Source organism: Hyla sarda, chromosome 4, assembly GCF_029499605.1.
Source record: "Hyla sarda isolate aHylSar1 chromosome 4, aHylSar1.hap1, whole genome shotgun sequence".
In the NCBI taxonomy this organism is placed as follows: Eukaryota; Metazoa; Chordata; class Amphibia; order Anura; family Hylidae; genus Hyla; species Hyla sarda.
The window spans coordinates 51,561,829-51,589,670 of record NC_079192.1 but is presented as its reverse complement, the minus strand read 5'-3'; the positions used below and the strand labels follow the sequence as shown (position 1 = coordinate 51,589,670).

The following is a 27,842-nucleotide window of genomic DNA, read 5'->3' as shown; positions in this document are numbered from 1 at the left end:
TTATTGTCGCTCCATTACTAGAGCACCAATCGCACAGATGAAAGGCAGGTAAGAGACCTGCGTCTGTGCTCCCAGCTGATCGGCACCCCCCGATTTCATCGCAGTGGTCCCGATCAGCCCATTAGTTAACGATAACTATTTTTAAAAATTTTATACCACAATCAATATGATCACGGCGTCTAAAGGCTTAATGCCGGACATCGACCAGATCGGCGTTGTCCACATTAGCCGTGGGTCCTGGTTGCTGATAGCAGTGGGGACCCACTAGGCATGAAGGCCACTCAGCTCCTGAGCGAGCTACAAACACTGTGAGCAGGCACAGGAAGTTCATTTATGTGTCCTCTAGGTGATGTCATTATAAAGTACAAAAGGTCCCACAAAAAATCAAGCCCAAGGAGGTAAAAAAGAAAATGCAAAAATAAAAATGAGCTGCGCCTCTAGGGGTTAACCCCTTAACGACGCAGGACGTATAATTACGTCCTGCGCCGGCTCCCGCGATATGAAGCGGGGTCGCGCCGCGATCCCGCATCATACCGTGTCGGTCCCGCCGCTCATCAACGGACCCGCGGCTAATACCACACATCGCCGATTGCGGCGATGTGCGATATTAACCTTTTAGAAGCGGCGGTCAAGGCTGACCGCCGCTTCTAAATTTAGAGTGAAACTATCCCAGCTAGTCAGTCGGGCTGTTCGGGAACGCCGCGGTGAAATCGCAGCATCCTGAACAGCTTACAGGACACCGGGAGGGCCCTTACCTGCCTCCTCGGTGTCCAATCGACGTCAGTCAAGTCAAGCGCCGATAACACTGATCACAGGCGTGTTAATACACGCCAGTGATCAGCATGAGAGATCAGTGTGTGCAGTGTTATAGGTCCCTATGGGACCTATAACACTGCAAAAAAAAAAAAGTTAAAAAAAGTGTTAATAAAGGTCATTTAACCCCTTCCCTAATAAAAGTTTGAATCACCCCCCTTTTCCCATAAAAAAATAAAACAGTGTAAATAAAAAATAAACAAACATATGTGGTATCGCCGCGTGCGTAAATGTGCGAACTCTAAAAATATATCATTAATTAAACCGCACGGTTAATGGCGTACGCGTAAAAAAATTCCAAAGTCAAAAAAAGCGTAATTTTGTTTACTTTTTATACCATTAGAAAATGAATAAAAAGTGATCAAAAAGTCCGATCAAAACAAAAATCATACCGATAAAAACTTCAGATCACGGCGCAAAAAATGAGTCCTCATACCGCCCTGTACCTGTAAAAATAAAAAAGTTATAGGGGTCAGAAGATGACATTTTTAAACATATACATTTTCCTGCATGTAGTTATAATTTTTTCCAGAAGTACGACAAAATCAAACCTATATAAGTAGGATATCATTTTAACCGTATGGACCTACAGAATAATGATATGGTGTCATTTTTACCAAATATGCACTGCATAGAAACGGAAACCCCCAAAAGTTACAAAATGGCGTTTTTTCTTCGATTTTGTCGCACAATGATTTTTTTCCCCGTTTCGCCGTGAATTTTTGGGTAAAATTACTAATGTCACTGCAAAGTAGAATTGATGACGCAAAAAATAAGCCATAATATGGATTTTTAGGTGGAAAATTGAAAGGGTTATAATTTTTAAAAGGTAAGGAGGAAAAAACGAAAGTGCAAAAACTGAAAAACCCTGAATCCTTAAGGGGTTAAGTCAACCTTTATCCTTCCCTTCCACCCCATCACTTTCTTTCCTATGATCACAGTCAATACAGAAGAGCGTATTCCACCTCACTGACAATCAGCTCCCTGTCCTCCATTTTATCTTTCCCGCGCTTTTCTCACACTAAGGGAAAACATCAGCCTTGCCCTTACCAAACGTGGCCGAAAACTCACTCTCGCGATGTGCGCATGCTCGGCCGCGCCCCGCCCCCCTGGCTCCGCCCCGGGGCAGCGGACACGTGGTTTTTGTGTATGAAGATGGCGTCGGTGGCGGAGAAGGAGGGTGTAGAGGCGGGAGGTGGAGCAGCAGCTGTCGGATCCGGGTCTAGCCCGACTGGGGGCGTGGACAACCGGAGCGGGTGAGAATGGGGAGGGGGAGGAACGTTGCTTTGGGTAGGCTGCAGCCCATGAATTTCCCCTGTATTATTACTGAAGGCCGAGGGACTACAAGTCCCAGCATCCTGCTTTGTCATACACCGCTATGTGCCCGGGTCTGTGCTCCCTCATTGCCAGCCAGGCAGCTGTCCCCGGAATGATACATTGTAACAAACCCTCTGTGCTGTTTACATTGTCTAGACTGGATGCAATTGTAACAATCATTCAGCTGTGAGAATCTATTTTCCAACCTCTGGCGGTTGCAAAACTACAACTCCCAGCATGCCCAGACAGCCGAAGGCTGTCTGGGCATGCTGGGAGTTGTAGTTTTGCAACAGCAGGAGATCCTTAGTTTGGAGACCACTGAGGCCTTCCAGCTGTTGCACAACTACAACTCCCAGCATGCCCTGACAGTCTTTGGCTCTCCGGACATGCTGGGAGTTGTAGTTTTGCAACAGCAGGAGCTACACAGTTTGGTTTTACCAAAATATGGAAGTTCTACAGAACATAGCCAGGGGCTGTCGGGACATGCTGGGAGTTGTAGTTTTCTCGGGTTGGAATACTTTAGGTCAGTGTTTCCCAACCAGGTTGCCTCCAGCTGTTGCTAAATGCTGGGAGTTGTAGTTCTGCAACAGCTGGAGGACCTCTGGTTTGGGAAACACTGCTGGGAGTTGTAGTTTTTGAAGCTGTTTCAGAGCCGCAGGTTGGGGATCATAAGGGAATTATTAAAGGAGTACTCCGGTGGAAACCCCTTTTTTTTTTTTTTTATAAATGAACTGGTGCCAGAAAGCGAAACATTTGTAAATTATTTCTATAAAAAAAAAATCTTAATCCTTCCAGTGCATTTTATGGGCTGTATACTACATAGGAAATGCTTTTCTTTTTTTATTTCTCTGTCAAGACCATAGTGCTCTCTGCTGACCTCTGCTGGCCATTTTAGGAACTGTCCAGAGCAGGAGAAAATTCCCATAGCAAACATATGCTGCTCTGGACAGTTCCTAAAATGGACAGCAGAGGTCAGCAGAGAGCACTGGGGTCATGACATCAGAGAAATCTAAAAAAAAAAGAGTTTCCTCTGTAGTATACAGCCTCTAAAATGTACTGAAAGGATTAAGATTTTTTAATAGAAGTAATTTACAAATCTGTTTCACTTTCTGGCACCAGTTGATTTAAAAAAAATTAAGTTTTCCACGGGAGTACCCCTTTAAGGGTATGTTCGCACTATGTATATGTCGCGGAATTCAGCGAGCGGAGATTCAGTCTGGCAGTTGGCGGCGGTGGGGGAACCACAGGGGACTGCGCCATCACCATTGACGGCTAGGCAGTGCCCGCGGACTTCCGCGCAAAGAATGAACATGTTCTTTCTTTGCGCGGAACAATTGTCCATGGCTGAAATTCCGCAGTGTGAACAGGTCTCGCGGAAACCCATTCACACAGATGCTGACGTTCACTGTGCGGAATTCCACAGTGTGAATATTCCCTAAGGGTCACCATGACGTCCACCGCTGTAATCCGTTAGCCGCTATTTGGAAAGTTCATTTGTTTTATGGCTCTGACATAATATTACTGCAAAACTACAACTCCCAGCATGTCCGGACAGCCGAAGGCTGTCCGGGCATGCTGAGAGTTGTAGTTTTGCAACAGCTGGAGGCACACTGTTTGGAAAACACTGCCTTATGCTAAGCTTCAACTCATGGCGGAACCTGTACTGCACGCTAGCGGTCCATCCATGCGCGGAGCTGTAAGGGTCTGTGTCGTGTGTCCTTTATCGTGTCCTGACTGTATTCTCCTGTTCTTGCAGGGACTCCATACAGCTGAGCTCAGCAGCTACACAGGACACGGAGTCTTCCAACGAAAAGGACGCTTTGGTAAGTCACCGTCTGGCGCAGGCTCCTTCGGTGCAGTCTGTCCCCATTTGTTATCTTTGCCTGCAATGTCTCCGCCATTTATTTTCAGGAGTAGAGTGAAGGATGACAGCGTATCTCCTATCCAAAAGATAAAGCTGACCGTTTTACTTTAAAGCGGTTATCCAGGAAAAAACATTTTTTTTATATATCAACTGGCTCCAGAAAGTTAAACAGATTTGTAAATTACGTCTATTGAAAAAAATCTTAATCCTTTCAGTACTTATGAGCTGCGGAAGTTGAGTTGTTCTTTTGTCTAAGCCCTCTCTGACACGTGTCTCGGGAAACGCCCAGTTTAGAAGCAAATCCCCATTGCAAACCTCTTCTAAACTGGGCGTTTCCCGAGACACGTGTCATCAGAGAGCACTTAGACAGAAAAGAATAACCTTAACTTCAGCAGCTCATAAGTACTGAAAGGATTAAGATTTTTTAATAGATGTAATTTACAAATCTGTTTAACTTTCTGGAGCCAGTTGATATATTAAAAAAAGTTTTTTCCTGGAATACCCCTTTAAGTACCAGGCTGTCTGGGCATACCTGTACACCCTTGGTCCTGGACAGGTTAAAGAGGGCGTGTTGGCCGCCACTTCGTGCAAGGGTAGGCGCGTATTTCGCTGCGCATCTGCCGCTGTAGGACCTCCTATATGTTGCCTTTACATCTGGCTGCTCAGAGCGGCCATACGCCGCTATGAGCAGACACGCTGCGATGTGCGAGTCGCCGCGCGCATGCGCAAGACAGTCGCACATTGCGGCAGCTCTCGGCCTGGCTCATTGAGCAGGGGGAGCGGCCGCGATGTGTGCGAGTACACTGTGCATGCGCTGCGAATCGCATTTCGCTTCAGTGTGTGTGCACTAGGGGTGTGAATCGCCAAGAATTTGGCGATACGATTCGAATCGCGATACCAGTGTGGCGATTCGATATATCGCGATACCGTCTAGGTGACGATACATCACGATATATCCCGATACATCGCCCACCTGGGAGCATTCACAGATCCCTTTGGACGCCGCTGTCAGCTTTGACAGCGGCGATCTAGTAGTACAATGCACACTTTTCTCATTTTATCCCGTCCGGGCTGCAAAATAAAAGAAAACGCACTTTCTCTTACCTGCCTACGCTCCCCCGGTGCTCCGGTACAGGTGTTCGGTCCCCGGGCTGTATTCTTCTTACTTCCTGTTAGCCCGGCACGTCACACGGAGCTTCAGCCTATCACTGGCCGAGGCGGGACATCGCTGCGGCCAGTGATAGGCTGAAGCTCTGTGTGACGTGCCGGGCTAACAGGAAGTAAGAAGAATACAGCCCGGGGACCGAACACCTGTACCGGAGCACCGGGGGAGCGTAGGCAGGTAAGAGAGAGTGCGTTTTCTTTTATTTTGCAGCCCGGACGGGATAAAAGGAAAAAAGTGCGCGCCAGAGTACTCCTTTAATAGCCAGTCGCGCCGCATGCTGGCTATTAGCGGCAGCCCCCGGCTACTGAGAACAGCCGGGGGCTGCAGAGTATGGAGCGGGCACGAGTCCGGAGCCCGCTCCATACACAATGCAGAGCACCGCATGCTGGATACTAGCGGCGGTGATGCATCAGCGGCCCCCGGCTACTGAAATCAGCCAGGGGTCGCAAAGTACGGAGCGGGCACGAGTCGGAGCCCGCTCCGTACACCCAGAGCGCCACCGTGTCAGATCCGGCCCTGCCCGGCTCCACAAATGTGGAACTTGTATCTCCTGATGCCCGGGACATGCTGTTCCAGGCGTCAGGAGATACAAATTCCACATCCCTAAAAGAATCGACTCAAAAGTATTTTGAATCGATTCAGTATCGGCAAATGAAATAATCGCGCGAATCGATTTTTTTTATTTATTTTTTCTTGCATCCCTAGTGTGCATGTAGTGGTGTATTGCCGTTCCCAGCAGGCACATGTAAAGGCAGCATATAGAGGTCCTTCAGCGGTGGATCCGCAGCATAAAATCCGCTGTAAATCCGCTCGTCTGAACGTACTCTAAGGGTTGGGTCATCGGCGGATCTGCAGCGTCAAATATGTTACGTGTGACCCCACCCTAAAGATGACTAGGGATAGCACAAAGTAAGCTGCTGGTGGGGCTCATATATGGAGGGTGACCACTTATTTGTCTGTCCTAGGACTCGACAGCAGAAGGTGAAGTCATGGACAACCAAGCAGGATCAGTGGATGAAGAAAATGGCCGCCAGCTTGGCGAGATCGAGTTACAATGTGGCATCTGTTTGAAGTGGTTTGGAGCAGAAACATTCGGCATAGATACCACGTATGTAATGAGCCGCTTTATATACTGTCTGTATGCATCCTCATGTACCTGCAAAGTGCTGACACTATATAAATAATATGCTTTAATAAACCATTACTCTTTGTGCAGGTCATGTCTTCCGTTTATGACCAATTACAGCTTCCATTGCAACATGTGCCATCACAGCGGAAACACATACTTTCTGAGAAAGCAAGCCAGTAAGTCAGCAGCCATAAGAGCGTCCATTATTATGGCAGCCAGCGTTTTCTGTTTTCATTTAGACCCCAATCCTAAATTCATTTAGGCACAATTCTAAGTAGAATCTGGGAAATCCCTACCACTGGTGACAGACGAGCCCTCCAGTATACTCCTGTGGAGTTATTGTTGGTCCTGAAATGTAAAGGGGTTGGCCACTTTATACACGAGTAGTTGTGTATAGAGTGGCCAACCCCTTTACAGGGGTTCAGTTAGGTCACTTTGTTATATTAACTGTACTCTTGCTGTGCCTTAACCCTTGGGGACATCGGATGTACAGGTACACCCTTGCCGCCTGGGCCTTTACGCATCAGGACGTGCCTGGGACAGTATCAAATTCTGCAACAACCTCTTTTTGTATACAGTGGTCCCTCAATTTACAACTTTAATCAGTTCCAGGACGACCATTGTATGTTGAGACCATAATATGGAAACCTGGTAATTGGTTCTGAAGCCCCAAAATGTCATCCAAAAATAGGGAAAAAAAGTGAACATTAAAGAAAAATAAGTAGATAACTAATATAGATAAAGCAAATCCTTACATATAAAAATAATAAAGATCTGCTGGGAGCTGTAATCACTGTCTATGTAGAGGACAGGAGCTTCTTCAGGGTCCTGTACAGTACACAGTGTCCTAAAAAGTAATGGAGCCGCCCTCACCTGGTGTCCAAAGGAGCAGCTAACCCTGGTACAGGTAAAGAGGACAGAACATGTAATACCTCCCTGTACTGTAGGGGGCGCTACCAGACAGCTAGTCAATGCATGCAATTCAGGAATACAGGATTTACCAGTGAATGTCCATTCTAATTGGTCAGATCTTCCATCCATTGACACGTTTCACAGATCTGGACTGTCTGTACATTGTATGTTGAGTCTGGTTTCAAGTTACAATGGTCCAGAAAAGATCATTGTATGTTGAGGCCATTGTAAGTTGAGGGATCACTGTACAGCATACAATAGTCTTTTCTGGACCATTGTAACTCAACATACAATGTACAGACAGTCCAGATCTGTGAAACATGTCATTGGCTGCAAGAACCGACCAATCAAAATGGGCATTCACTGGTAAACCCTGTATTACTGAAGTGCATGCACTGACTGGTGTCTGGTAGCGCCCCCTACAGTACAGGGAGGTATTACATGTTCTGTACTCTTTATCTGGGCCAGGGTTAGCTGCTCCTTTGGACACCAGGTGAGGGCGGCTCCATTTTCCTTTTTTTAGGACATTGCGTGTTCTGTACAGGACCCTGAAGAAGCTCCTGTCCTCTACATAGACCAGTGTTTCCCAAAGAGGGTGCCTCCAGCTGTTGCAAAACTACAACTCCCAGCATGCCTGGACAGCCAAAGGCTGATTTACAGCTCCCAGCAGATCTTTCTTACTTTTATATATCAGGATTTGCTTTATCTGTATTAGTTATCTACTTATTTTTCTTTAATCCTCACTTTTTCCTATTTTTTGGATGACATTTTGGTGGCTTCAGAACCAATTACCAGGTTTCCACGGAGTCCTGGTCTCAACATACAATGGTCGTCCTGGAACCGATTAATATTGTAATTTGAGGGACCACTGTATACTCATATAGGGGTATTCCCATCTTGATCCACGGGATATGCCATAAATGTCTGGTAGACACTGGTCCTAAAGGTGGGCACCTGGCCCCATCCGCCCTGCTTGTGGCAGCCAAGTGAGCTGTTTTATGCGGTTTATATAACTGCTATAGTGGTTAAAGAAGATATATGCGCAGGATAGGGGATAAGTTTTAGATCACGGAGGGTCCAACTGCTGGGGACCCTGCAATCACGGGGAAAGCAGGTGGCCCGTTCAGGAGATCGTGGAGTCCCCAGCTGTTTTGCTCTCCCTTAGAGATGTATGGAAGGGGCATGTTGGCCACCGCTTTGTCTTGGTGCTCCTTTTCCAGGGAGAGCCGGTGCCCCGTACGGGAGATTGCAGGGGGTCCCAGTGATGGGGACCCCCCCCCCCCCCACACACACACACAAACACATGTTTTTGGGTATAATAATTCTCCTTCAATAGGAGCTATGTAAACTGCATAAAACAGCCGTTTCGACATCCAACTGCTGCAAATAGGCCAGATGGGTCGGGGGAGGGAAGGGGGGCCCTCATTCTTGATAGATACAGGTCCCAGAGATCGGACCTGTATCTATTAGGCAGTTTTAACCTAATCTATGGATATACCCTAAATGTTGGAGATGGGAATACCCCTTTATATAGAAACATAGACAGACCTCAGACATAAGACTTTGGTGACCAATGCATTACATTAAATGGGTACTCCGGTGGAAAACCTTTTTTTATTTATTTTTTTTATTTTGTTTTTATCAACTGGTGCCAGAAAGTTAAACAGATTTGTAAATGACTTCTATTAAAAAAAAATCTTAATCCTTCCAGTACTTATTAGCTGCTGAATACTACATAGGAAATTCTTTTCTTTTTGGAACACAGTGCTCTCTGCTGACATCTGTGTCCATTAGTGCTGGGCGGTATACCGGTATGAACCGGATACCGTTTTTTTTTTTTTTCTCTCCCACTGTATGGATTTTTGCCCATACCGCTATACCGGTCGGGCCCCTCCCCCACCCTCCGAGTCAATAAAAAAAAAATTCAACTTACCTGTAGTGTCCGGCGGCATTCCGGGTGGAGGGTGAACCGGTCCGGGTTGTCCTTCTTCTCCGGGAGTCCTCTTCTCCACTCCGGGCATGCTCCGGCCTAGTACGCTGCATAGACGCTGCTACGCCGTGACGTCAGGTGCGTCGCTGCGCACGGACATCACTGCACAGCGGCGTCTATGCAGCGTTACTAGGCCGGAGCCTGTCCGGAGTGGAGAAGAGGACCCCCGGAGAAAGACAGCCCGGACTGGTTTACCCTCCACCCGGAATGCCGCCGGACACTACAGGAAGGATGGAAGGGCCCAGACCACCCTCCCCGGACGGTCCCTGCAGCAACTGGGAAGGTGAGTCAGGGTTCTGGGATGGACAGGGGTCTGTATAATATACTATACCTACAGCCAACGGCTGTCCGGGCATGCTGGGAGTAGTAGTTTTGCAACAGCTGGAGGCACCCCTAGTTGGGAAACACTGACCTATACTATATAGTCAAACATGCTGGGAGTTGTAGTTTTGCAACAGCTGGAGGCTGTAGGGTTGTCTGTTACATCTATTTAAAAAGGGTACTCCACTGCCCCAGCATTCAGATCATTTAGTTCCAAAAGCCCATTTAGTTCTGCTACGCCACCTCAATGCAAGTTTCAATGTAAAAAAATAAAATAAAATACTGTGATACCTTGATACTTTAGAAAAATACAGTGATACTCATTTTTGGTCATATCAGCACTAGTGTCCATTTTAGTAACTGTCCAGAGCAGCATATGTTTGCTATGGGGATTCTCTCCTACTCTGGACAGTTCTTAAAATGGACCAAGATGTCAGCAGAGAGCACTGTGTTCCAAAAAGAAAAGAATTTCCTCTGTAGTGTTCAGCAGCTAATAAGTACTGGAAGGATTAAGAGTTTTTAATAGAAGTAATTTACAATTCTGTTTTAACTTTCTGTTTAACCAGTTGATAAAAATAAATAAATATATATATATATATATATATATATATATATATATATATATATATATATATATATATATATAAAAAATATTATATTTTTACACAGAAGTACTCCTTTAACGTAGGATGTTAGTGCAGTGTTTTTCAACCAGGATGCCTCCAGCTGTTGCAAAACTACAACTCCCAGCATGCCCGGACAGCCTTTGGCTGTCCGGGCATGCTGGGAGTTGTAGTTTTGCAACAGCTGGAGGCACCCTGGTTGAAAAACAGTGTGTTAATGTATCCACATAGAGGAGTCCTATGTGTTTTTAGAATGTCAGCGATGTCTTCACTCCTTTTTTATACCTGCATTTTATTTGGCAACTATTTTAGTAAATCCAAAATCCTAATCCACTTTATTATAACTTTGTGTTATAGACTTGAAGGAAATGTGTCTTACCACTTTGGCCAACTTAACGTGGCATTCCCGAAACCAGGATGAACATCCTAAGACTATGTTTTCCAAAGACAAGGTGAAGTTGACAACTCTGGCTGTAGTCTTCTTCTTAGTGCTGGGCGGTATACCGGTATGAACCGGATACCGTTTTTTTTTGTTTTTTTTTTCTCCCACGGTATGGATTTTTGCCCATACCGCTATACCGGTCGGGCCCTTCCCCCACCCTCCGGATGAATTGTAGAGCCCAGCGCGGCTAATCCATTTACTGTGTCCCCGCGAGCACGATCAATCCCCACCGCTAGCGGGGTCCCTGTGCCCACTAGCGGTGTCAAATGTGCCCCCCCGCGAGCTCTACCATCACCGCTAGCGGGGTCCCTGTGCCCACTAGCGGTGTCGCAAGAATTCCGAGCGCGGCTCTGTTTCCCGTCCCTGTCAGCTTTCAGGGTACAGGAAAAGATTTAAAAGCCTCGCGCGCAGGAACGTAGTACTGCGCAGGCGCAGCACTACACAAATAGCGTAGGGTTAACGTAGGCAGCGCTAGGAGCCTAGCGTTAGCCCTACGCTATTTACGTAGTACTGCGCGCGAGGCTTTTAAATCTTTTTTCCGTACCCTAAGAGCTGACGGGGAACAGAGCCGCGCTCGGAATTCTTGTGACACCGCTAGTGGGCACAGGGACCCGGCTAGCGGTGATGGTAGCGCTTGCGGGGGGCACATTTGACACAGCTAGTGGGCACAGGGACCCTGCTCGTGGGGAGGGCAGGCGGTAATACCGTGATAGTAAAAAAATACTGTGATATTAATTTTAGGTCATATCGTCCAGCACTAAGTCGTCTTCTTCTTTTTTCCATACATGCATTGGGGCTGCACAATTTATCGCAAGAACAATGGAATGTGATGTTAGCCATTCACGATTACGTGCCCGCCATATTCTGAGATAATTACCTTGCAGTTGAATTTTGGCGTTGGCCCAGACCCGACCTGACCCCCATGTGCATTTAATATGGTGCCAGGACATGGGGGGGGGGAGACACACACATATAAAAGCTGATGCTTATGTAGCCCGGGTCCATTGTTGGGCTGGCACAGATGCCTTTCTCCTCTGTGCAGTCCCGGTGTCTTCTGTGCTCCCTTCTTCAGAAACAAGAAGCTTGCTGTTGGACCATCCCATTCGGCTAATCATTGGCCACATCGGTGTCCTGTCCCGACCAGTGATTGGCTGAGCGGCAGGTCCTGCAACCAGCTGTTTCTGAAGAAGGAAGCACCAAAAAAACAAATCGGGACTGCACAGAGGAGAATAAGATCTGCGGCAGACTACCGGGGAACTAGGTAAACATCAATTATTTATTTTTTGTTTCCTCCATGCCCCAGCATTAAAGAGTACCTGTCATGATCTTGTTAGATTTTATAATCCTCCCAGTTCACTGCCCCCATCATGATAAACCACCCCCTGCCTTTATTTTTTACAACTTTTTAGTTTTCTACCTTGATTATTGCTTTACATTTTCTGCTCAGTCTCAGTCAGATTCACAGACTGGGAAGGGGCGTTCCCCAGCAGGGGTGACATTATCTGAAGCCATATAGGGGAGAACTTCCTCCCTCACTCTGCTACACACAGCCCAGAGCAGTTCAGTGTGAGATGAGCTTTGATTGGCTAAGGTTGCACACACGCCCCTCAGCATTTCCTGATTTTGGACTTCTGCCAGGCCAGCAGGAGTCCAAAGTCTGTTCAAGACATGGGGAAAATGTGCTCTGAACAAGTAGGGAGACACCTAGTGGCAGCTTTTTTTAAACACAAATAAAACATAGAAAACTTCCTTTTTTTTTTTTTTTTTTTATCAAAGTACATTCGAAAGATATTTTATTTACCATAAGGAGTGCAATAGCAAACATTAGTTTTAATGACAGTACCCATTTAAGGAGGATGATAGACATGAAATAAGAGAAGGTGTTAAATATGGGTGGGGGGGGATTTTACCATTTGTTTGTTTGCAATTTTATTGTTTATGTGACAATCTCAATAAGACGACATTTTTCCCAAATCGTGCAGCCCTAACTGGCATGTATAGTCTTGTAGGTAACAATTATTAACAGGATTGTGTTGTACTTTTATATTTTCACATCATCGTCCCTACCATGTCGACTATCGATTCACAATCTTTACTTCAGGTTTTTTTGGTGTTACCTCATTGTTTGATTCTCAAATTAGACAGTGGGAGTTTTGATATGTTACACCAGTGTTTCCCAACCAGTGTGCCTCCAGCTGTTGCAAAACTACAACTCCCAGCATGCCCAGACAGCCGTTGGCTGTCTGGGCATGCTGGGAGTTCTAGTTTTGCAACAGCTGGAGGTACACTGGTTGGGCAACACTGCGTTACACAATGCAAGATCAACTAGTCAAATCAATGCCAAATTTCTAGGGTTGTAAATCTTGTATAGCTGGAAATCCGTAACGGCAAAGGAAATACTTAGTTTTCGTGATGCTTATTCTCTTGTTTCCCGTCACCCAGGATATAATACCATTTATTGATAAGTATTGGGAGAGTCTGACTACTCGACAGCGGCCTGGAAAAATGACCTGGCCTAACAGTATAGTGAAGACTATGGTAAGTGTCCATCGTTTGCAATAGAAAAAAAGGACTGTCCCTAAAGCTGGGTTCACACTACGTTTTTACAGTGCGGAAACCGGATCCGGCCAGGGGGGGGGGGAATGAAAACCAGGCGCTCCCATATCCCAGCTGGGCCCGGCCCGTATCTAATTCATTTCAATGAGGCGATCGGAGTGAAACGGTCACTCCGGTCAGCGTTTTTTTTCTTTTTCTTTTTTTTTTCTTTCAACCCCCGCCCCCCGTATCCGGTTTTATGACCGGACATAAAACAGTGTTATGCCGTGGTTTCAGGTCCGGACACAAAACCAGATACGGGGGGAAAAATTAGCCGACCGGAGTCACCGTTTGACCCCGGTCGTCTGATTGAAATGAATTAGATACAGGTCCGGCTGGGATACAGGAACTCCCGGTTTTTGGATCCGATTCCCGTACTGTAAAAACGTAGTGTGAACCCAGCCTTGCTCTGTGACAATCTCACTTTAATTTTATTTTTTTACTCATTTATATTTTTTTTTTTTATCTCAGACAAAAGAACGAGATGTGTTTTTAGTGAAAGAGCATCCAGATCCAGGCAGCAAAGATCCAGAGGAGGATTATCCAAAATTTGGACTGCTCGACCAGGTGACCAAAGTTAAAGTAGTATTCCCATCAAAATAAATGTGATGGCGTACCACTAGGGTATGTCATCACTGGGTGAAGAGGGCGCAGTACTGATTTAGCGCTGCATCCCCATCTAAGGTTTACGTCTGTACAGCAGCGCTCCTTTCCATCCAGCTGCGCAGAGAACTGTTTACTGGAATGGAGCTGTGCTAAAGCTCGCTGCATCTTGTAGAAGCAGGGAAAGGAGTCTGCCGCTCAGGTCATTTCATTGTGAACCAGAGAGGAGAGACACTTTATTTATTTTTTTTTATTTTTTTTTTTAAAGGGCACCTCCCTTTGGATGTGGCAACACCATGTTTAGAATTGTTGCCAATTCATTTGGATGGGTGTCGTTTAATACTATGTGGTTACTCTGAGCTTCCCCCAATGATATTAGACGGTGGACTGTGGTGCCAACTGCTGGCGATTTTTAACCCCTTAACGACCAAGGACTTATATTTACGTCCATGGCCGGCTCCCGCGATATAACTCAGTGACCCCGAGTCATATCGGGTCTGTCCTGGCATGTATCTGATGCCGGGACCCGGGGCTAATTAACCCTTTACCTGAGTTTTACTTTTGGTTTAGACGCGGCATTCAACTTTGAACGCCGCGTCTAAACGGAAAGTAAAACTCAGCGGGGCTGATTGGGACCACCGCAGTGAAAATGCTGTGTCCCGATCAGCTCGTACACGAGCGGAGGTCTTCTTACCTGCCTCCGGCGTGTCCCCTCGGCGATTGATTGCTCCAGGCCTGAGATTCAGGCTTGAGCAATCGACCGCCGATAACCCTGATCACTGCAAAGCTATGGCTTTGCAGTCAACAGGGTATAAGATCAGTGTGTGCAGTGTTATAGGTCCCTTTGGGACCTATAACCCTGCAAAAAAAAAAAAGTATAAAAAAAAAAGTTAATGTGATTTAACCCATTCCTTAATAAAAGTTAAAATCACCCCCCCTTTTCCCATAAAAAAAAACACCATGTAAATAAAAATAAACATGTGGTATCACTGCGTGCGTAAATGTCCGAACTATAAAAATATATAATTTAAACCGCACGGTCAATAGCGTACGCGCAAAAAAATTCCAAAGTCCAAAATAACGTATTTTTGGTCGCTTTTTATATCACGAAAAAATGAATAAAAAGCAATCAAAAAGTCTGATCAATACAAAAATGGTACCACTAAAAACTTCAGATCACGGCGCAAAAAATGAGCCCTCATACCGCCCCATATGTGGAAAAATAAAAGTTATAGGGGTCAGAAGATGACAATTTTAAACATATACATTTTTCTGTAACAAAAGTTACAAAATGGCGTTTTTTCTTCAATTTCGTCACACAATTTTTTTTTCCGTTTCGCTGTAGATTTTTGTGTAAAATGACTGATGTCACTGCAAAGTAGAATTGGTGGCGCAAAAAATAAGCCATCATATGGATTTTTAGGTGCAAAATTGAAAGGGTTATGATTTTTAAAAGGTAAGGAGGAAAAAACGAAAGTGCAAATACGGAAAAACTAGTGGTCCTTAAAGGAGTAGTCCAGTGGTGATTCAGTGGTGAGCAACTTATCCCCTATCCTAAGGATAGGGGATAAGTTGCAGATCGCGGGGGGTCCGACCGTTGGGGCCCCCCGAGATCTCCTGTATGGAGCCCCGACAGCCGGCGGGAAGGGGGCGTGTCGACCTCCGCACGAGGCGGCAGCCGACACGCCCCCTCAATACAACTCTATGGTAAAGCCGAAGCGCTGCCTTCGGCAATCTCCGGCTCTGCCATAGAGATGTATTGAGGGGGCGTGTCGGCCGCCGCTTCGTGCGGGGGTCGACACCCGCTATCTCGGCGGAGAGCCGGGGCCCCGTACAGAGAGATCGCAGGGGGCCCCAGCGGTCGGACCCCCCCGCGATCTCAAACTTATCCCCTATCCTTAGGATAGGGGATAAGTTTTTCACCACTGGACTACCCCTTTAAGGGATTAAGGTATGTTCACATTAAAGGGGTACCCCCCCCCCCCAAGACATCTTATCCCCTATCCAAAAGATAGGCAATAAGCTGTCTGATCGCAGGGGGGCCGCCGCTGGGACCCCCCCAATCTCCCTGCAACACCTGGCATTCTAAACAGTCTGCTTAGAACGCTGGGTTCCCTTGGCGGGGGTCGTTACAGCACACCACGCCATTCATGTCTATGAGAGGGGGCATGTTGTGACATCACGACCCCCGCCATGGGAACCCAGCATTCTAAGCAGACTGTCTAGAACGCCAGGTGTTGGAGGGAGATCGCGGAGGTCCCAGCGGCAGGACCCTTGCGATCAATAGGATGCACTTTTCAAACAAATTTTAAACGCAGAATCTTATCCCCTAGGGTAGAGGATAAGATGTCTAGGGGTGGAGTATCCCTTTAAGTTTATGTTCCATGCAGATTCTGTGTTTATAAATTTGTTTGAAAAGTGCATCCTATTGATGTCAATGGGAAATCTGCAACCATGTGCACTCCTGTGTTTGTGTTTATTTTATTTTTTATAAAAACATTGATTCTCCGTCATTGATTTCAGTGAGGAGACCGTACTTGACATGGATGCAATGCACATTCTACCCTTTTAGAAGAATGGGAAACTAAATCTGCACCAATTTGCAGCAAATCCACACATAAAATAATTGTGTTTGCATGCAGATTTTAGATGTGGATTTGCAGTAAAATTCTTCATTGCAGAATCTGACCTTGAAGAACTCGGTGTGCACAACTGACATTTAGAACAGGAGTTTTCCTATTGGGACAACCTTTTGTATCCAGTATAAAATGTCAAAACTAAATTCCTTTCTCTGTTAGTTCTATCTGCTGTGTTAAAGGGGCACTCAAGGGAACTAAACCCATAGTCCAACCTTTCCCTCTCATCACCCTATTTGTCTAAATATTAATCAGTAGCCATATAGAGCAGTTTCCCCTCTTTTGGTTGTCACTTACATGCAGGGAGTGAGGAAAATAAATCATCCAACCATTCACTGTGTCTCTGTCAAAGTCCCTCTCTGAAAGCAGACCCCACAATCCGGAAAGACACAGACCGTGTGGTTTCTGCCCTGCTCTGAGTCATTCTTCCTTTAGTGCTGAGAGCCGGGAGGTGTGTGCAGCCTCAGCCAATCACACACTGATTGTCTCTACTCACAGAGCAGTAGGGTGGGGCTGTTCTCGGAGAGGGAGCTAGACAGCGGTGAGAGAAGAGATGCAATGACTGCTGGGAAATGTAGTATTCATGCTAGAGGAGGGAAGGATGGCAAAAAATATCAAGCAGCCAGGGAAGACAACAGGGGCCACAGGAACCATGCATATCAGGCAGGATCATTTACAGGGAACATAACATATATATTATTATTATAATATATATTTACTTCCCTGGAATATGCCTTTTTACATGGGCGGGTTATCAGCTGAATGAGTGTATGCAGCAAAGCTAATTCCTGATAATTGACTTATGTATAAGGGACAGCGATAAAGCGTTTGCCCATTCGCTGGCTGAATCTTTTGTATGGCCGACGTTGATGAGTTTTAAGCAGGGATGTGGAAATTGTATTGCCCGGGACATGCAGTTCAGCATTTAGCCTTGCTTCGGGCAAGCAGCACTAAATGCCGGAAGAATTCACATATCATGGGGCAATCAATTTTGCCTTGTAACTAAACTCCTATAGACTGCAGCTGTGCGCTGCAACCTATAGCGAACCGCGCAGGACAACATCGTCGAGGCGTAGGCACGCGCCCCTCCGTCCGGACCGAAGATGCGGTCCAGTAACAACAGTGACCACCGAGCCCCTGAGCCTGCCGGAGCACACATGGGGTCGGAGGACAGGTATTGGGGGATCAGAGAGGAGGTGAGGGTTGGTAAATAATGTGGTACAGGAGAGGAGAGGGGGGGTTGGGCTGAAATATGACACAAGGGGCATCAGAGAGGGAAATATAATGACACGGGGCACCAGAGAGAGGGAATATAATGGCGCAGGGGGTATCGGGGGGGGGGGGGGGGGGGGAGGGAATATAATGGCGCAGGGGGTATCGGGGGGGGGGGGGAGGGAATATAATGGCGAAGGGGGCATCAGAGGGAGGGAATATAATGGCGCAGGGGGCATCAGAGGGAGGGAATATAATGGGGCATCGGGGGGGGGGGGGGAGGGAATATAATGGCGCAGGGGGCCCTACTTGATCCCTACCTAAAAAAGGGACATACCTACCTAAAGGGGACTACCTACTTAAAGGAATACTGTAATGCAAAATAACTTATCCCCATAAGTGATAGATCGCGGGGGTCGGACCACTGGGACAAGAGGGCCCCCCCCATCTCTTGTATGAGGCATGACATCTATCTATGGGATACATGGGGGGGGGGGAAGCATGTCGGCCGCTGCGTCATGTGGACAAGCCCCCATTCCTGCCTGGGCCCCTTACAAGAGATCGGGGGAAGGGTTTCCCAGTGGTCAGGATCAGTTATTTTGCACTGCAGTATTCCATTAGTGGGGCGGACTTACTTATCAGGAACCCTATCCACCTAATGGGGTGACATACTGGTCTGCCTATCAAGTTTTTATTAATAAAAGACCTTATTTACATACTATTTGGGTTAAGATTATTTTGTACCAGGACAAGTAAATTGTTATGAGGGACAAGTAGATTCTACTCCGTTTTTAAAATTATTATTTTTATTTCCACACTCCTGTTTAAGGGAACCCTTTACTAGGAAAATACCGTCCAATCTACAAGTGTCATGTTAGAGGAGGAGCTCAGCGGATTGATATGCAGTTTTTTTTTTTTTTTAGGAAAAGTTCCATGAAATCATATCAGTTATTGATGTAAATCTTTGCTCTTTCTGGGCTAAGTAGTCATGTGGGTGGTCCTACTTCGTGATTGACAGCTGTATGTGTGTAAAAGTGGCCATGTAGAGAGCGCTGCCAATCACTGAGTAAGACCAGCATTTTCAATGTGACCATTTTCCTTTTGAAGGGGTACTCCGGTAGAAAACTCTTCAACTTGTGCTATAAAGTTGTACAGATATGTAAATTACTTCTATATATAAATTTTAACCCTTCCATTTCTTATCTGCTGCTGTATACTACAGAGGAAGTTATTTTCTATCTAACCACAGTGCTCTCTGCTGACACCTCTGTCCATGTCAGGAACTGTCCAGAGCAGGAACAAATCCCCATAGCAAACATATGCTGCTCTGGACAGTTCCTGACACTGACAGAGGTGTCAGCAGAGAGCACTGTGGTCAGACTGGAAAGAACTACACAACTTCCTCTGGAGCATACAGCAGCTGAAGTACTGGAAGGATTAAGATTTTTTATATGAAAGTAATTTACAAATTTGTAATTTACAACTCTTTCTGGCACCAGTTGATTTTAAAAAATGTTTTCCACCGGAGTACCCCTTTAAAAGCACCGCACAGTTGAGCCTTGTAAAGGATCGGTAAACGAGTGTCTATCACTAAGGGTGCGTTCACACGGCCGTTTGCCCCCAAATTTTCTTATTTTCTGTGTCGGTTCAGTTGTTGCTGCTTGTAAACAAATTACAATCCGATTGTGAACAGATTGATGTCAATGGGATTTTTACAATCCTTTCACGTCCGTTTTCACCCGTCTGCACTCGTTTCCATTTTTATTTTACGAGAGAAAAGACTGTGCATGCAGTATTTTTTTTTTTTTCTCCTGTCAAAAACGGAAGAAAAAAACGGATACAGTAAAGTCTATAGAAAACGGATGAGCCTTTTCATGTCACCCTTTTACATCAATTTCAATCAGTTTTTTCCATCCGTTTTTACTTCTGAGCATGCTCGGAACAAAAAATAATTACATTTTTTGGTTTATTAACTGAACAATAACGGATATAAACGAATAACATCTGTTTGTACCTGTTATTGTCCCTTTTTTTTTTAATCCTTTTTTTTTTTTTTTGACGGGAGAAAAACGAGACTGGTAGCCAGTTCTCATCATCAGGGCAGCATCGGCCCATGTAGAAAGGCTGTTACTGAATACTCTGTTTATTTTAGGACTTGGGAAATATTGGCCCGGCTTATGATACTACGAGGCAGAGCAGCGCGGTGTCCAGTGGAGGTGGATTAAATGGTAAGAGATCTCATTGTATTGTGCTTGGTTCAGCCAATGTCTTTGTTTAACTCGTTCAGAACTGAGTGTTTCGGCTGGAGGATTTCTTATCCAAATTAGCATTAACCTAACAAATCAGGTGCTGAATTAGTCTTAGAGGCAGACCATGCTACTGCCACGGGCCTGTGATATGAGAGGGGCTCAGCCACTGAACTGCTTGCCCTCAGATTGTCATAGCATCTGCCTGCCACTAGGGGGAGCTCACTACATATAATTTTACACAGCTCCTGCTGAGTTCCATATTGGCTTTGCAAATCCATATGAATTCAGCACCCATAGTGGTTACTATATTCAGTCATATGCACTCATCTCATGCTGTTACCTTGTTTTGTATTTAGGGTCTGCAGCTGCCAGCTCAGCAAAAGGTAGAGGAGCGAAGCGTAAGCAGCAGGATGGCAGTTCTTCCAGTGCAGCCAAAAAAACCAGAAGGTAAGGTCTCTGGACTCGCCCACGTAACCTTTTCAGAGGGAACATCTGCTGGGTGTGGACTTACAATGTAAGTCTATGGGACCATCCCATTCGCTGGGACAGAAAGCTGGGAGATAGGTGCTTATCTGCACGTCCGGTACCCCCAAGACTCCAACTCCTTTTTAAGCCATTTACTGTGCAGTCAAAGATAACATAAGATAACATGTCAGCTTGCTGCCCCCGCACTAACCAGCGGTACTTGCACAGGCGGGGTAACTGGCACTCTGAAGTCAGCGCTGCTCGTCCGCAGCACCGCCCAGCTCATCAATATTCCTCCCCTCCCTCCGCCTCTTCATTACAGAGTGGGGAGAGGTGGAGGGAGGGGAGGAATATTGATGAGCTGGGCGGTGCTGCGGACCAGCGGTGCTGACGTCAGTGCCAGTTACCCCGCCTGTGCCAGTTGGCACCTAATTAGCGTATACAGAAAATCAAAGATTTCGGCCGAACAGCGGGACGGATCTGGGCATGGTATGCATCAAACTTATCAGCGTCCCCTGCACTATCAGCAAGTACCACTGGTTAGTGCGGGGGGAGCAAGCTGACAGTTTTCCTTTAAGATAACAACATATCAGTCTGACTGCAAGGTAAACGGCTTAAAAAGGAGCTGGCAAAATAGTTTTTGTGTTATTTCTTTTTTTTTTTCTTTTTTTCCTCCAGCTTTTGGAGTATACGTTAGGGAAAAATGACCGTGTAAAGTCATTACAAAGTACAATTGGTCCTGCAGGAAAAAAAAAGCCCTCATATGGGTGTGTAAATGGAAAAAAACATAAGAATTATGGCTATTATAAGGTGAGGAGGAAAAAACACGAATGTGCAAAAATTAAAATTTGACCGATCCTGAAGGGGTTAAAGGGGTATTCCAGGAAAAACTATCTATATCTATATCTCTCTCTATCTCTCTCTTAGACAGAAAAGAACAACCTTAACTTCAGAAGCTCATAAGTACTGAAAGGATTAAGATTTTTTTAATAGAAGTAATTTACAAATCTGTTTAAACTTTCTGGAGCCAGTTGAGATAGATAGATAGATAGATATCTCTATCTCTCTCTATATCTCTCTCTATATATCTATATCTCTATATATCTATATCTCTATATATCTACTGGCTCCAGAAAGTTTAAACAGATTTGTAAATTACTTCTATTAAAAAAATCTTAATCCTTTCAGTACTTATGAGCTTCTGAAGTTGAGGTTGTTCTTTTCTGTCTAAGGACACCTGTCTCGGGAAACGCCCAGTTTAGAAGAGGTTTGCTATGGGGATTTGCTTCTAAACTGGGCGTTTCCGGAGACAGGTGTCATCAGAGAGCACTTAGACAGAAAAGAACAACTCAACTACAGCAGCTCATAAGTACTGAAAGGATTAAGATTTTTTTAAATAGAAGTAATTTACAAATCTGTTTAACTTTCTGCAGCCAGTTGATATATAAAAAAAAGTTTTTTCCTGGATAACCCCTTTTAAGTGTCCGTGTAATATTTGTTCTGTATACCAACAGTTTATAGAAAATTTAAAGAAAAGGCGGTATTATGTCTTAGATGTCCAGGCTGTATAGAATCCAGAGCATTGTCAGTAATCCTCCTATATTCATGTGAATAATGTGTTGGCGTTCTCTTTGCAGTGATCCTCTGTTTGCTGCACAACGCCTGCCTCCCCATGGCTACCCATTGGAGCACCCGTTCAATAAAGATGGCTATAGATACATCCTGGCAGAGCCGGACCCACACGCACCTGACCCAGAGAAGCTAGAGCTGGACTGCTGGGCTGGTAAACCTATTCCAGGAGACTTGTACAGAGCCTGTCTATATGAGAGGGTGCTGCTCGCTTTACATGACCGAGGTGACGAAGTGCTGCTTGTACTCATTTACTGGCACAGCAGATCTCTTAATATTTTTTATTAAAGGATATATAATTTATTTTTTATTTTTTTCCAGCTCCTCAATTGAAGATCTCCGATGATCGCCTCACTGTTTTGGGAGAGAAGGGATACTCCATGGTGAGGGCATCCCACGGAGTGAGAAAAGGATCCTGGTATTTTGAGATATTTATCGATGAGTTGCCACCAGATACATCTGCCCGGCTGGGCTGGTCACAGGCTTTAGGTATGTTTGTGTGTGTTAAAGGGGTACTCCACTGGCCAGCGTTTGGAACTAAAATGTTCTGAACACTTTTTTTATTTTTTTTTTATTGTCATGCGTGGGTTCACCACGCCCCTCGTGACATCACGGTCACGCCTCCTCAATGCAAGTCTATGGGAGGGGGCGTGACATCGGTCACGCCTCCTCCCATAGACTTGCATTGGGAGGCGTGACTGTCATGAGGGGCGTGGCCAACCATGGCAGTGCAAAAAAAAAAGCATTCGTAACATTTAGTTCCAAAGGCTGGCCAGTGGAGTACCCCTTTTAAAGAGCGGGATCTCGGAAAACATCTCTCGCAAAAAGACATTTCTGAAATCGTCATCTCATTGACCTCTTATCCTCTACATTCGATTTCTCTTTTTTTTTTTTTTTTTTTTTTTTTTTTTTATATATTTAAAGGAGGGGGTGCAGTTTTGAAACTGAATTGCTTTCCAAAGGTGATGGGACAAGTCTGATAGCAAATACTTCACTTCACAAAATAAGAATTCTGGGACATCTTTGACTAGAAGATCCTCTGCTATTCCTCCTGTCTGTCAATTTATTGACCTGGTATTTCATTTTTTACGACTTTTTTTTAAATTCGGTCTTATGACCCAGAGTAGTAAAGCAAGAAAAGTAGTAAAACAAAAAAGCAAGAAAAGTGGTAGTAAAGCAAGAAAGCTCACAGCCTGATACTTTCACCTCTGGATAGGAACTTTTTCTTTTCTTTTTATTTCTTTAAATTACCCCTCTCACAGCTTGTAAGGGCCTATTCACACAACATATTTCCTAAGCGGAATTTCGCTTTGAAAGTACTGTGCCGCAGCCCGAATAAGGAAATATCTGGAACCAGTTAGATGAACCTACAATCTTGCTTTATTTGTAGAAAACGTTCACATGAAACCGGTACAAACAGGTAAAATTTCTCTGTTTCACTCAATCCCAAGCTCAGTCATAGAGTACATAATGCTTAGACACATAACTAAAATGCTTAACCCCTTAATGACGCAGCCCCTTTTCACCTTAAGGACTGAGCCCTTTTTCGCAATTCTGACCACCGTCTCTTTACGAATTAATAACTCAAACGCTTATACCGAATATTCTGATTCTGAGATTTGTTTTTTTTCGTCACATATTCTACTTTATTTTGGTGGTAAAATTGCGGCGTTACTTGCATCCTTTTTTGGTGAAAAATCCCCAAATTTCATGAAAATTTAGAAAATTTTGCATTTTTTTAACTTTTGAAGCTCTCTACTTTTGTAAGGAAAATGGAAATTCCAAATAAATTTTATTTTCTCTATTGGCTCCATGGGGGACACAGACTCTGGATATATGCTGCTCTCTCTAGGAGGCTTGACACTATGGTAACCAAAAAGTCGTCTCTTCCCAGCAGGATATACCCGCCTCCAGGCCACTGAGCAATTCAGTTTTTGCTTAGTGTCTTAAAGGACATCTGCAGCGTTACAAACACTTATCCCCGATCCTCAAGATAGGGGATAAGTGTTTGATCGCGGGGGGTCCGAACACTGGGGCCCCAGGCAATCTCCTGTACGGGGCCGCGGCTGTCCTGTGCAGGGGGCATGCCAGCCGCAGCATGACGTTGCGGCCGGCACGCCTCCTCCATACATCTCTATGGGAGATCGGGGGGGGTGTCCCAGTGGTCGGACCCCCCCGCGATCAAACACTTATCCCCTATCCTGTGGATAGGGGATGAGTGTAATGCCGCTGAAGTTGTCCTTTAAGGAGGTGGACACTGGTCTGGTGTTCTCCAGACCAGGTCTCATATTTTTTATTTTCTTAGGTTTAGGGAATGTGTTAGTGCTTTATTCCTTTTATTTCTGTTTTCAGGTGGGGACTCGGGAACCTCGGTTCACTGTTTCCCCATTGCGAGAGGTGGCAGGCATCTTGGATGTACTGTTAACCCCCTCTCGCCAACGGTCAGCGCTTGGGGTTGTACCTCATGGGTCCGGGTCCCCCTACCTCCCTGTTCGCCTCGCTAGGAGCTTGGCTTGCCGCAGGTGAAAATGCTGACTGAAGACTACACTCTGAAGACTTTAGGTAAGTTCTTCAGCATGAGGTGAGTATCTTTCTCTCCCTAGGTCTTGCAACAGCTGGAGACCTGTGTTTTTGGCCCTATCCTGCAGAAGCTGGGGCTGGACCTGAGATATCTTATTATTCCCTGCAGGGGGATTGTTTTTTATTATTGCGGGAGCAGTGGCTACAGTACACAGTACGGGGGCACAGTAAAGGGGCACTATATTTTAAACGTTGTGTTTTATAGTGCACGCGCCGCAGGTTTCTCCTTGCGGCCGGATGCGCTTTTTACTTTCACTTTCGGCAGCCGCGGCTGCCGACGGCAATTCGCCCGCTCTGTCCCCGGGCGCACAGGAACTCACTACAGGCGGCATGTGCACTCGGGGTTCGGAGTGGGCGCCATTGCTGAGTGAGTCCCACTGTATCCTTCGGCGGACGTTAGCTCCGCCCACCTGGCCGCATAAGCTCCTCAGCAGCGCGAAATAGCCACCAATCATCGCTGTGCGCGCGTTGGGGCCGTGCAGGGGCCAATTACAGAGCTCCTTGCCCTGACCCGGCCTCTTTCTTCTATTGACCGGCGTCTTTTCTCTCTTCCATCAGCACGGTGCGGAGTTCTCCTCACAGCAGCTGCCTTGGGACACAGACTTGGGTGAGACTGTTAATTTTTTTTTTTTTTTTTTTGTCATGTCTGTGCCCAGAACTGTTCCTACCTCGAAGCAGATATCGGGAATATTAGTTACCCATTATGCTTGTAAAAACTGCTCTGCAAAAATGCCAGGTTCTGCTGAACCCACTTGTTCTGCCTGCTCCAGCCTGGGTTTCCTCCCTCTCCCAGTCTATATCCGACTTGGCACAGGTCTCCCGTTCTGTGGTGACTGCCTTGGAGAGGTCTACCCTTCACCGGCCCTCTAGAAGGTCCCGTTCCCCTTCTCCCTACGCTTCGCATAAGCGTAATAGGGGTGTCTCCTCTGACTCATCCCAGGAGTCTTCTGGTAGACACGGCCGTTCCTCTTGCAGGTCTCGCCCGACCACTTCTTCAGGCCACACGCGTCACTCTTCCAGAGGACGTGCCCGTGGTCACCGCTCTTGCTCTCCTGAGCCACATACCAGGTCGGAGTCTCCCTCTTCCAGGGCCGCCTCCACTCGTTTGCACTCTCCTGGAGAGCTAGCGGTCGAGGGTTCTGATTCGGCATCCGACTCGGAGGACCGTTCGGACTCAGTGGACACGGTGAACTCATTGGTTATGGCCATAAGAGACACCTTTAACCTAGAGGACCCAGGAACTTCGGACGCAGCTCCAGAAGTATCCTTTCATCGTGCCCGACCGGCACCCAAAGTGTTCAGCTCTCGCGCTGAATTTGAGGCCATTCTATAATCTGCCTGGAAGCACCCTGAGAAGAAGTTTCAGGGACTGAAGAAAGTCCAAGCGCGATATCCTTTCGCCAAGGACCTTGTCTCCAAAGTGACTTCCTCTCCGTCGGTGGATCCTCCGGCTTCCTGCCTTTCTAAAGCTACTACTTTGCCGCTGGCGATGCAGCTGCCTTCAAGGATCCTGCAGACAAAAAGGTTGAGTCGTTAGCGAAGTATGAAGCAGCGGGTTCTTCCCTGCTTCCTGCCTTTGCCTCCACCTGGGTGTCTAAGGCCCTCTCGGTTTGGCATTCCCAACTCCGTCAGGGCATTCTTTCAGGTTCTCCCCCGGAAGAACTGTCTGCTCTGGCCCTCCAATGTTCCAAAGCTGGAGATTTCCTGTGTTCTGCTTCCTTGCACTCAGCTCGCTGTGCTGCCTTTGCCACCGGTAATCTAGTGGCCCTCCGTCGTTCCATTTGGCTTAAAACTTGGAACGCGGATGCTGCATTTAAGAAGTCTCTCACAGAGATTCCTTTTACTGGTTCCCGACTTTTTGGCAAGCGCCTGGATGAGATTATCTCTGAGGCGACAGGTGGCAAGAGCTCTTTATTACCTCAAAACAAGTCTAGCACAGGAAGTCTTCTTCCTTTCGGACTTCTGGCCCCTCTAATGGTTCCAGCCAGGCGCCTCCACGGGACAAGAAGGTTCCCTTTTTCAAGGCGCGTCCCTCGTGGAAGTCGGACACCAACCGTCCCGACCATTTTGCGGCCAAATCGGGCAACCGCAAACCCACTTCTGCATGAAGGGACGCCCCTTCCGCAGCTTTTTCTCGGGTGGGAGGTCGCCTCTTGCTGCTTCGAGACGTTTGGACCACGCACATTCAGGACTCCTGGGTCAGGGACATGGTGTCCAACGGATACCGTTTAGAATTTGCCTCCCTTCCGAGGGATAGTTTTTTCCAGTCCCATGCGCCCCGATCTCCCTTGCTTACGAGGGAATTTCGGGAGGCTCTTCAGTCCCTTCTCGTCCAGGGTGTCATTGTCCCAGTTCCTTCAAGGGAACAATTACAGGGGTTTTATTCCAATCTTTTCGTGGTTCCCAAGAAAAACGGTTCTGTGCGGCCAATCCTGGATCTCAAACGTCTCAACCAACATAATCTTCTTATCCGCCATTTCCAAATGGAATCTCTACGTTCGGTAGTGGCATCTATGGATCAAGGGGAGTTTCTTTCTTTCCTCGGTGGACATCAAGGATGCCTACCTCCACGTTCCAATTTTTCCTGGACACCAGCGGTACCTCCCCTTTGCGGTTCAGGAAGGTCATTATCAATTTGCGGCTCTCCCCTTCGGTCCGGCCACAGCGCCACGAGTCTTTACCAAGATTCTGGCGCATGTGGTAGCTCTGTTACGGTCCAGAGGGGTCTTAGTGATACCCTACTTGGACGACCTCCTCATCAAGGCCTCCACTAGAGCCCAGTTTCTGGAGAATGTGAGCCTCACTCTTCAGACCTGTATGTTGCTTCGTGTGGATGGTCAATTGAGACAAGTCAGTTCTCTCCCCCACCCAGTCTCTGGTCTTCTTGGGGCTCCAGTTCGACTCTGATTCGCCTCCCGCCGGTCAAACGTCTGGCCCTCTTGTCGGGAGTCTGTTCCCTCCGGATACCATCCCCGGTCACCATCCGTACTTGCATGGAAGTCCTGGGTCGGATAGTGGCAGCCATGGAGGCCGTACCCTTTGCCCAGTTTCATTACCGTCCTCTTCGATCGCAAGATTGCTCTCCCTCCCCGGACCCGTTGGTCTCTGCGCTGGTGGCTCCGCTCCCCCCTTCTTCTTCAGGGGCGTTCGTTCCTCCCCCTCCACTGGCAGGTGGTCATGACGGATGCCAGCCTGTCGGGCTGGGGGGGTGTTTTCAGGGATCAGATGGTTCAAGGCCTCTGGCCTCCCCAAGAACCCCTTCTTTCCATAAACATCCTGGAACTGAGGGCGATTTAT

At 46.5% G+C, this 27,842-nt stretch overlaps 1 protein-coding gene across 1 annotated transcript in view; it reads left to right on the top strand.

Moving 5' to 3' along the window:
* Window positions 1-1,914: 1,914 nt before the first annotated feature.
* ASH2L (ASH2 like, histone lysine methyltransferase complex subunit) overlaps window positions 1,915-27,842 on the top strand; it is a 36,511-nt gene continuing 10,583 nt past the window's right edge. The window contains exons 1-11 of the mRNA XM_056570902.1: window positions 1,915-2,069; window positions 3,887-3,953; window positions 6,125-6,267; window positions 6,376-6,464; window positions 10,492-10,586; window positions 13,019-13,114; window positions 13,643-13,738; window positions 19,775-19,850; window positions 20,228-20,318; window positions 21,974-22,191; window positions 22,287-22,454. Coding sequence (XP_056426877.1) covers window positions 1,963-2,069; window positions 3,887-3,953; window positions 6,125-6,267; window positions 6,376-6,464; window positions 10,492-10,586; window positions 13,019-13,114; window positions 13,643-13,738; window positions 19,775-19,850; window positions 20,228-20,318; window positions 21,974-22,191; window positions 22,287-22,454 — 1,246 coding nt within the window. The 5' untranslated portion in view covers window positions 1,915-1,962. The remainder of the gene's footprint in view (window positions 2,070-3,886; window positions 3,954-6,124; window positions 6,268-6,375; window positions 6,465-10,491; window positions 10,587-13,018; window positions 13,115-13,642; window positions 13,739-19,774; window positions 19,851-20,227; window positions 20,319-21,973; window positions 22,192-22,286; window positions 22,455-27,842) is intronic.